Source organism: Diaphorina citri, unplaced genomic scaffold, assembly GCF_000475195.1.
Source record: "Diaphorina citri unplaced genomic scaffold, Diaci psyllid genome assembly version 1.1 scaffold1223, whole genome shotgun sequence".
NCBI classification, from domain to species: domain Eukaryota; kingdom Metazoa; phylum Arthropoda; class Insecta; order Hemiptera; family Psyllidae; genus Diaphorina; species Diaphorina citri.
Genome location: NW_007378652.1, coordinates 82,475 through 92,651, shown reverse-complemented (window position 1 = coordinate 92,651; position 10,177 = coordinate 82,475). Strand labels below are relative to the sequence as shown.

At 35.4% G+C, this 10,177-nt stretch overlaps 2 protein-coding genes across 2 annotated transcripts; one reads left to right on the top strand and one right to left on the bottom strand.

The window, feature by feature from the left end:
* Positions 1–2,373: 2,373 nt before the first annotated feature.
* Positions 2,374–4,423, top strand: LOC108253072. The gene is made up of 4 exons (XM_026827666.1): positions 2,374–2,526; positions 2,967–3,015; positions 3,393–3,692; positions 4,323–4,423. The coding sequence occupies exons 1-4, from the start codon at positions 2,416–2,418 to the stop codon at positions 4,421–4,423; spliced, it is 561 nt and encodes a 186-aa protein (XP_026683467.1). The 5' UTR covers positions 2,374–2,415.
* A 2,278-nt stretch (positions 4,424–6,701) lies between these two features.
* LOC103514795 lies at positions 6,702–10,018 on the bottom strand. Its single transcript, XM_008479698.2, has 4 exons — positions 9,737–10,018; positions 7,988–8,059; positions 6,964–7,176; positions 6,702–6,776 (listed from the first exon to the last, which is right to left on the bottom strand). Exons 1-4 carry the CDS (start codon positions 9,794–9,796, stop codon positions 6,702–6,704), a joined length of 420 nt encoding a protein of 139 aa, XP_008477920.1. The 5' UTR covers positions 9,797–10,018.
* Between the last annotated feature and the right edge of the window lie 159 nt (positions 10,019–10,177).

Genomic DNA, 10,177 nt, shown 5'->3' with positions numbered 1-10,177 from the left:
AAAAAAAAAAAAAAAAAAAACTGCTGAAAGTCACGACCGCAAATGAGATTATAAAAAGCTGTCTCTTAATTCCAGACGAAACGTTGCGTCGAAAAAAAAAGATAGTAAAATATAACAATAAAGAAATCGTTGAATCGATTTTCATAATATTGTACTATATTACTTGAAACTTTTTAGCTATGTAATTTTCACATCCCAATCTATCGCTAAAAAAAAGTACCCCCGAGATGGCACCCTATATCCTTGATGACAACCAGTTGCGAAATCAATGCATCTGGACAGAATTAGCATTTAGTGCAAATCAGCAATATTCCTATTTCCTATCTATGATTCTATGAGATCCTATATCCCACGCATCCTAAGGATGTTTTCAGACCTTGGGATTATCTGATTGATCTGCACTAGTCCTCAGAATATCCATCCATTGGTCCTATAGTTGGTTGCGAAATCAATGCATCTGGACAGAATTAGCATTTAGTGCAAATCAGCAATATTCCTATTTCCTATCTATGATTCTATGAGATCCTATATCCCACGCATCCTAAGGATGTTTTCAGACCTTGGGATTATCTGATTGATCTGCACTAGTCCTCAGAATATCCATTGGTCCTATAGTTCGCAATATAAAGGTAATTCACCCCGCGATCTGAATGGGATTCAAGGTCCGAATAAATAGAATAGAATATACCTTGTTTATACTACCAGCATAGGACTGAAAAGTCCCTTTACTCTCGCAGTCTAAACAAGGTCTTATGTATTTGATTGGTAATAACATTACATTTTATGGAACAATATTCAAGACCTGTTTAAATTAAAAAAAAGACAAGTTTAGATTGACATTAACATACATACCTAAGACATTTACAACAACAACAACTAGTTTGGCAAAAATCTGTAATCTTGCCTCCGAACAAAAGTACCTAGGTATCTGTAATTTTGCCAGAAAAATTTGTAATTCCTTCGGAACAAAAGTTGGTTATTGTTTATTGATAAAGAGCAATATTAGATATTTTTAATTTAGTTCGATAATCCGAAAGAAAGATCAAACTTTCAATTGATTTATTGATTTTTCCAATTTCATTTTCTTGTACATTTTGACCACTTTTGACATGAAATTTAACAAATTAATTTTGGTCACCAAATCTAAGTTTTTTTTAATAAAAAAAAAGGTCCTGGAACATTCAAATGAAACCTCTAATGAAATCTAAATATAGGATAAGGAAAGTAACAACCCCTCTACTATCCTAACTAACACGACGAAAAGACTGATGGTTAAATGGTACTTATCCCATAAGCCATAAGGAGAACATAAAATTTTACGAGGACAGGACATTTGAGTTTTTGTTTATAATTATCTTTATCGTTTCTGATTACGATTAGGGCCCCATTGGTTTCACTGGCTAGGGAAAGAATTTAATGTCAGCAATTCCTGGTACCTATATGTTCTCCTTGTGGCATACCATTATCCTGTATTATCCGGTTTCTCCCAAACAAACAAGGGACTCGATTATGTGTGGTCCTCGATTTGAAATTCTTGGTGCTCCATTTTTTTTTTTCCTTATTTGATGAAGTTTGTTGATTTTTCCCTGTTCTGATATTTCTTACCATTATCCTGTATTATCCGGTTTCTCCCAAACAAACAAGGGACTCGATTATGTGTGGTCCTCGATTTGAAATTCTTGGTGCTCCAATTTTTTTTTTTTTTTTTCCTTATTTGATGAAGTTTGTTGATTTTTCCCTGTTCTGATATTTCTCCTACGCTTTCTCCCGAATATTTTTACGATTGTACGTGGGATTGATATTTTTTCTTCCTTATCATCAAGTAAGCGTTTTGTTGAAAGTCCCAATAGTGGGTTCATAATCGAGGGAACTGCGGTTCGAATATCAGCGATATAAAACAAATGAGTCAGAGAGAAGGACATTTGAATCGTTTTATCGTTCCCAGGAAGAAGAGCCTTTGTTATTTTTGCTACCCGCCCGGGCAGATTTTATCCTGAACGTTCTTCCTTATCATCAAGTAAGCGTTTTGTTGAAAGTCCCAATAGTGGGTTCATAATCGAGGGAACTGCGGTTCGAATATCAGCGATAGAAAACAAATGAGTCAGAGAGAAGGACATTTGATTCGTTTTATCGTTCCCAGGAAGAAGAGCCTTTGTTATTTTTGGTACCCGCCCGGGCAGATTTTATCCTGAACGGATAATGTTCGTTCTCGGAATGGCTGGCTTTCTCCTATCCTGCCGTCCTTCTCTCTTCGATTTCGGGACGATAAGACCTTAGCAGTTACAGTTCCCTCTATCAAACCTATTAAAAAAAGTAGGTATCTGAATTTTTTTTTTGCGAAATTCCCTTTTGGACTGAGCTATCCATTCTTCGGCAAAGTCTTGACGTTTTCTATTTCATTTGTTACAGACGGGGATGAGCCCAATTCTCAGCACAATGTACCTGATGGTGGTGGCCGCTGTCCTGAGCACGGGCCCAACCTTAGCCGCTCACATTCCCAACATGAATGATCTCTATTTAGGACAGGTGAGTAGCGATGGACGCTTCGAATTCAATTGGTTCGCTTAATTTTTTAACAATAATTATACGAGCTCATGTGTCGTGAGGGCAGTGTGTTTCTACCTCAAGTCTGATGTATGTCCTGAGCACGGGCCCAACCTTAGCCGCTCACATTCCCAACATGAATGATCTCTATTTAGGACAGGTGAGTAGCGATGGACGCTTCAAATTCAATTGGTTCGCTTAATTTTTTAACAAGAATTATACGAGCTCATGTGTCGTGAGGGCAGTGTGTTTCTACCTCAAGTCTGATGTCTCTTTGTTTGATTCACCATAACTCCCAAACAGTAGGTACTTTCAATTCTGATGAAATTTGGTAGAGAAGGAATTTTACTCATTGGATTTTGGGCCCAATAGCGCCTTAAAATAATACCTACCTATAACTACATGTTTTCTCTTTGTTTCAGAATAACATTGAACCTGTGTATTCAAAAGAGCCTGTTTATTCAAAATATGGTAAGTTTTTTATCTACTTTTTACTTTCCTTATTACGGCTTGCAACTAGCATTTTATTTTTTAAATTTACACTTGGAATGAGGGGTCAGCGCAGTGGACTTGGGATTTGAAGTGTGGTACCTAATAGATTTTGTCAATATCCATACCATGACGAAATCTCGTTCTTTGCGATTAATCTTATTGATTATTATAACTGCCCATGCTACTGGATGACATACTGCGTAAGTACCTAATCATACATTGTGGGGCAGCTCAAAAAAAAAAAAAAAAAAAAAAAAAAAAAAAAAAAAAAAAAATTTTCCCCAAACAACAGTTGTGGTCAAAAAAAAAAAAAAAAAAAAAAAAAAAACTCATACTTTACTTTTCTATTCCTTTAGATCTGGTCCGACACGAAAACAATCACCTTAGGGAAGACGCTCCCAATATGGGGGACCAGGTGCGGGTGGACATCGTATCTCCCCGAGTGGTGAGGACTGTGGCCGGGGGCCGAGTAGAACTGGTGTGCGAGGCCAACGGTAGTCCGCCTCCCATGATCCAGTGGTTCAAGGGAATGGAGCTTGTCCAAGCGGTAAGTGTAAAATTAAATTTGCCCCAGGTAATAATTTTGCCCTTTGTTTGGAACTTCTTGTATTTGTGTACATTGACAAATATGCCATTGTATAGAAATAGCTTTCACTGCCTCAGAAAAACCCCTCAAGAAAATACTTTCAAACGAGCTTTACGTTTTCTTACTAGGTTGTTTTGTTTAGATTAAGCTAGAAAATTTTAGAAAAGAATTTAGAATTTGCAAGGGCCAGGAAGAAAGATTTGATGTGTGAAACTCAGTGTTACCAAAAGTGATGAAAGGAGGAAGTAGATATAATTTTTTACAAAGAAACGAGCAGAAATGTCAAACTACCGAGATCTGACACAGCACATCTCTTTCGCTCTCTATTTTTATGTGTACAATGAGAAGACATGTGTTTATAGAGAGTTTTATACCAGTTTGGTAATACTGAGTGAGAGAGCGTCAAGCGTTAACACAGCACATCTCTTTCGCTCTCTATTTTTATGTGTACAATGAGAAGACATGTGTTTATAGAGCGTTTTATATCAGTTTGGTAATACTTAGTGAGAGAGCGTCAAGCGTTAAGATTTTCCACAGCACATCTCTTTCGCTCTCTATTTTTATGTGTACAATGAGAAGACATGTGTTTATAGAGCGTTTTATATCAGTTTGGTAATACTGAATGAGAGAGCGTCAAGCGTTATGATTTTTATTTTTTTACTTCTCAAACTTCAACTCTTATATTCTTTTGATGTTGTAGACCTTCAAATCGACAAATCTAATCAGTTGAAAGAAATTAACGACGTCCCTCACCAAACAAGGCAAGACATTATGGGGAAGTTAATAAAAGCAAGTCTCTAAAATCAAGGCAACAGACTTGACTGGGAGGAAAAAACAAAAACATGTTTTAAAAAAAAAAAAAAAAAAAAAAAAAAAAAAATGCACGAAAATATACTAAAGTAAGAAGCAGAGTCGGTTGTTAAACTTCATTTTGACTCATCCTACATTGGACAAAATTTTGTAAATACCTACATACCTACTATCTATCATAAGTTGTAAAATACGCGTCGGCATGAACCTACTGATAATATCCTCACGTGAATGTCATCAGGAATGTCATGTATATTGTACTGGAAAAATAATGCATGTTATCGTTAAGTAAATACAATGGATTCAGAATCATGCAATATGTCGTATTTGTCGTATCTCGTAGGTTAAGATAAGTTTTTGTGTACAAATATTTAAAAAGGAATGTCATGTATATTGTACTGGAAAAATAATGCATGTTATCGTTAAGTAAATACAATGGATTCAGAATCATGCAATATGTCGTATCTCGTAGGTTAAGATAAGTTTTTGTGTACAAATATTTAAAATCATACGTAGGACAAAACTGTACAAAATAATGTTACCTTAATACCTAGCTAGATCTATTCGTACAAAAATATGTAATAGAAAGTGTAATATAAGTAATTCTGTGAAACATGTATTTAGATTGATCAATTGTGAAATTGTCGATGGGAGTCTTTGAAAAAAGTCGACCTTGTTCAATTAGGAAGTAGGGACCTATAACCTCGTGAAATAAAGGCATATCTCGTTTCAAAAGATAATTTTGTTACACAATATGACTTTCCTTGTTCAATTAGGAAGTAGGGACCTATAACCTCGTGAAATAAAGGCATATCTCGTTTCAAAAGATAATTTTGTTACACAATATGACATAATTTTTTTCGATATGATTTCACTGATGATTTAATCTTCGATCTTAATGTGTGACTTGTACAAAGACTTATGTAGGCTAGATTTAAGTTGGGGTATGTGGCGTGGAAGCCCGTTTAGAATAAGAATTGGAGTTGTCTAGGACAGAGTATGTGCATTATTGGAAAGCGAGTTTTGCATCTAAAAGTAGAAAACTGTAGGATCTTTCACTAGATTTAGCTCGCTACACACTTACAGATAAAAGGGAACACTGATTGTTCTGATAAAACTGACCTATGTATGGATGAGAGGAGAGAAGTGTCTTTATTTATTTGTTTATCTCATCTCTACCAGTTTTATCTGCAACTGTGTAGCGCGCTTTAGACAGAAGTAGTGTCTAGATAATTGTTTTCTCAATTACTTAAAATGTAAGAAAAGGAGTAATTACCACTTTTTGTCTTTTCAATGAAATGTAAACAGGTTTTTTTTCTTCTACAACCCTTCGGGATATTTACCATCTCGCTTTTACTACATGCTTTTTACCGGATTTCTTCAATATCAAAGTAGAAAATTAATGATGTCGGTACAGGGATACAAGGTTCAAAGAAAAATTCTTTCGAGTACCTGAAAATATCGGTAACGTAGTAAAATATTTAAATAATTAATATGTAGGTACTTGAATCTTGAAGTAAGTTTTACTTTATGAAAATCAAACTGTTTTACCATTATTCTGACTACCAAAAAATGTACCTGTCTGAAGTACCTGAAAATTAGGTACAGGTAAAGTCACTTCTACAAAGAAAAAAAAAAATACCTTGGTATCAGTTGAATAATTATTTAATAATTGACTGATAACCTATGCACCTAGGTACAAGGTACATCACAACACTGCCAATAAAATCCCAACCTGTTCATTAAAATTATTGGTCCCTTTGTAAAACAGTTTTTACTGTGCTAGGTAGATATCACAATTAGTTCGCCGTCTTCTCGACATTCTTCCACGACGAGAGATGGGAACAGTCCTACTTTGTCTCCTATTTGACCTTCCCACCAGCCATCATCCACATCATCGTGAACTATCTGCAAAGAGAAATAATATTATTTTCATGATTTATTTGAAAAACAATTATTTTCAATTTTTCTTTTTCGCGGCATTACATATATCCTTGGGGGTTAGCGAACACTAGTCTTCACAATCACATTTTTTTAGAGGTTTGATAGAGGGAGCTGTCATAAGGCAGAGTAGAACTCCTTGGCACACTAGGAATTGATGGATCTACAGTTTTAATCTGAAAACAAAACAGGTATATTAATATTAGCCTAGTTAGCTTGGAAGATAGTACACCTGCATTTTAAGTGCTAGGTTGTGGGTTCAATTCCCACCTGAGGCAAACTTTATCCTAGACAGATGAAATTTGTTCTTGGAGTGGCTGGCTTTCTTCTACTTTTCTGGAGCCTCATAAGGCAGAGTAGAACTCCTTGGCACACTAGGAATTGATGGATCTACAGTTTTAATCTGAAAACAAAACAGGTAGGTATATTAATATTAGTCAGCCAAGTTAGCTTGGAAGATAGTACACCTGCATTTTAAGTCCTTCTCTTGAGGGACAATAAAACATTAATATTGTTACAATTCAAGCTATCAACCTTGAAAATAATACATATTTAATAATAACAAATAAAACGAATACCTAGATACTCACAAATTTAAATAGACTAGAGAAGGAGCCCTCACTGGCTTGGGCAGGAAAGTCAAGCTCCGCATTCACCACTTTGGTTTGAAGCATGTTAACATCCCGAGCAACGTGAGCAAGAAATGCAGTAATCTTATCGGTTTTCATCTTGATTAGTTTGAGATTTTCATTGCACTGAATCAAATCGGGCAATATGTCTTCTTGTTCTTGCTCCTTTTGAATCTGAGAAGTTGGAAAAAAGACACTGATGATATTTACCAAGGAAGGTTTGTATGCTGAAAAAATGGGCTTATCTAAAGATCTGTTTTTTTTTTTTTTCCTTTCTTTTTTCAAGTAAGTACCTATACCTCCTTGTTAAATCACTCATCTGGCCTAAGAAACATTCTAAAGTGTCTATTAAAAAAGTCAAAAGTGATACCTTCATTCTAATTTTACTCTTTCTATCTTCACTTTCGGGACGATAAGACCTTAGCAGTTACAGTTCCATCCATCCAACCTCTTCAAAATAATAATAATAATAATAATATTCGGGGTTCAGCACTTGACAGAAGAACCCCTTCTTCGGCTCAAACCTGAAATGGAGAAGAATTACAAGTCAGACACGGTTGGTCTAGTGTTAATGCGCTTGCTTGCATGCAGCAGAAGGTCCCGGGTTCGAATCCCACCATCGACAAAAATTTGTACTCGTTTTTCGATTGCAAATATTTCACCCTTGTTAAATCACTCATCTGGCCTAAGAAACATTCTAAAGTGTCTATTAAAAAAGTCAAAAGTGATACCTTCATTCTAATTTTACAAATATTACCAAATTTACTGTGGACTGTAATTTCTTACCATTGATATGATTGATTCTGTCTCTTCTAATCTTGTGAGGAGATCGTCCACCACATCTTGAATTGGATTGATCTGGAAGCAAAGTTACACCCTTTTTATGAACAAAAATTCTTGCTCTCAAGTCAGACTGAAACAAATTTTGACCAATCAGATGTTTGGACAAATATTACCAAATTTACTGTGGACTGTAATTTCTTACCATTGATATGATTGATTCTGTCTCTTCTAATCTTGTGAGGAGATCGTCTACCACATCTTGAATTGGATTGATCTGGAAGCAAAGTTACACCCTTTTTAAGAACAAAAATTCTTGATCTCAAGAGTCTCAAGTCAGACTGAAACAAATTTTGACCAATCAGATGTTTGGACTGGAAGCAAAGTTACACCCTTTTTATGAACAAAAATTCTTGCTCTCAAGTCAGACTGAAACAAATTTTGACCAATCAGATGTTTGGAACTTATGTTTCATTGCAGCTTGAGATCCAGTAATTTGTTCATAAATATGACCCCTAAAAATGATAAATGGAACAAACCAAATCAACTTTTAAGTCCTCTCCTGCATGTTGAGTTGTCTATGTGAAAATCACATTTGCACACTGATGGGAATACTTCTGAACAATTCAATCTCGAGCTCAATAAACTTTGAGCTGAACCCTCCTTGTCTAAACTTTTAGCAGAATAGCTCAAGTTTGTGTTGACTGAGGAGGGAACAGCTCAGGTCTATGGCAATTAATTCTTTCGTAGATCTTCTTTCTTCTTATGACAATTGCCTCTTGTTCCTTTCAAGCTTTAAGCTTCAAGTATGTGGATGATCTTCTCCAGTTTGATGTTTGGAACTCATGTTTCATTGCAGCTTGAGATCCAGTAATTTGTTCATAAATATGACCCCTAAAAATGATCAAGGAATTTACTATAAATGGAACAAACCAAATGATATCAACTCATAAGTCCTCTCCTGCATGTTGACTTGTCTATGTGAAAATCACATTTCCACACTGATGGGAATACTCATGAACAATTCAATCGCAAGCTCAATAAACTTTGAGCTGAACCCTCCTTGTCTAAAACTTTAGCAGAATAGCTCAAGTTTGTGTTGACTGAGGAGGGAACAGCTCAGGTCTATGGCAATTAATTCTTTCGTAGATCTTCTTTCTTCTTATGACAATTGCCTCTTGTTCCTTTTGGGCTTTAAGCTTCAAGTATGTGGATGATCTTCTCCAGTTTTCCAAGCATTTTTGATTTCCATTATGGTATTTTCAATTTTGTATATGTACAATTTGTGTGAATGAAATTTATGTTGTGAGAGAAATTTTTTTGTGCTCCCTGATTATTAAAAAAAAAAAAAAGATGAGTGTTTCACCGCCGTTTTTATTTTGTAGCGATGAAACAACTGCTACATTGGACACTTGTGTCTATGTCGTAGCATGCCCATCCCGTAGTATGCCTCTCATCAGATGGGCGAGAAGAGACACAATACTTCCCATTTAGGTGCTGGGTCAACACGAGAACACCAGAAAGTAACCCGTTGAAATATTTGCGATTGAAAAACGAATACAAATTTTTGTCGATGGTGGGATTCGAACCCGGGACCTTCTGCATGGCAAGCAAGCGAGTTACCACTGGACCAACCGTGCCCCCATTGCCCTTATGCTGTTTGAGGTAGTAAATTTTCAATTTAATAAAATGAGGATATCTTAAGACATAGGTAATATAAGTTTTTTCTCATAAAGTTTGCTAGATACTTTCTTGGACCCATGGGTAATCAACAGCCCTATTGGGCTCGATTTTAGATTGATTTCTAGACTAGTCAAATGAGGATATCTTAAGACATAGGTAATATAAGTTTTTTCTCATAAAGTTTGCTAGATACTTTCTTGGACCCATGGGTAATCAACAGTCCTATTGGGCTCAATTTTAGATTGATTTCTAGACTAGTCTTCACACTTACCTCTTGGGCAACATTAATTTTCATATAGCTAGAGTATTCCTTTGCCAATTCAGGCAACATCCTTCACCTTTTGACAAGATGAGACTTTGGAAAATCAAATAATGTAGGTATGGGGTTATTTTACTCTGAGGGGAAAATATTTAGGGTATTTTACTGTAGGGAAGTTCTCACCTACAGTATGCGTTCAGACACACTACTGACACTACCCTAGTGATTTTTCACATAAATTACATACAAGAATTTTTGAAAAGATACAGGAAAAAGTTGTGAAAAATCTTTTTTTTTTTTAAAGGGAAGTTCTCACCTACAGTATGCGTTCAGACACACTACTGACACTACCCTAGTGATTTTTCACATAAATTACATACAAGAATTTTTAAAAAGATACAGGAAAAAGTTGTGAAAAATCTTTTTTTTTTTTTACAAAATATGAAATTTTCA

What these genes read in the sequence shown, in the direction of transcription:
- LOC103514795 (XM_008479698.2), bottom strand. Translation starts at nt 9,796, where the DNA reads ATGTTGCCTGAATTGGCAAAGGAATACTCTAGCTATATGAAAATTAAT. An exon ending in CAGAATCAATCATATCAATG is followed by an intron (nt 7,177 to 7,987) that starts GTAAGAAATTAC and finishes CCAACTTCTCAG; the next exon opens with ATTCAAAAGGAGCAAGAACA. An exon ending in TCTCTAGTCTATTTAAATTT is followed by an intron (nt 6,777 to 6,963) that starts GTGAGTATCTAG and finishes TTTTGTTTTCAG; the next exon opens with ATTAAAACTGTAGATCCATC.
- LOC108253072 (XM_026827666.1), top strand. Translation starts at nt 2,416, where the DNA reads ATGAGCCCAATTCTCAGCACAATGTACCTGATGGTGGTGGCCGCTGTC. An exon ending in ATGATCTCTATTTAGGACAG is followed by an intron (nt 2,527 to 2,966) that starts GTGAGTAGCGAT and finishes TCTTTGTTTCAG; the next exon opens with AATAACATTGAACCTGTGTA. An exon ending in GTATAGAAATAGCTTTCACT is followed by an intron (nt 3,693 to 4,322) that starts GCCTCAGAAAAA and finishes TTGATGTTGTAG; the next exon opens with ACCTTCAAATCGACAAATCT.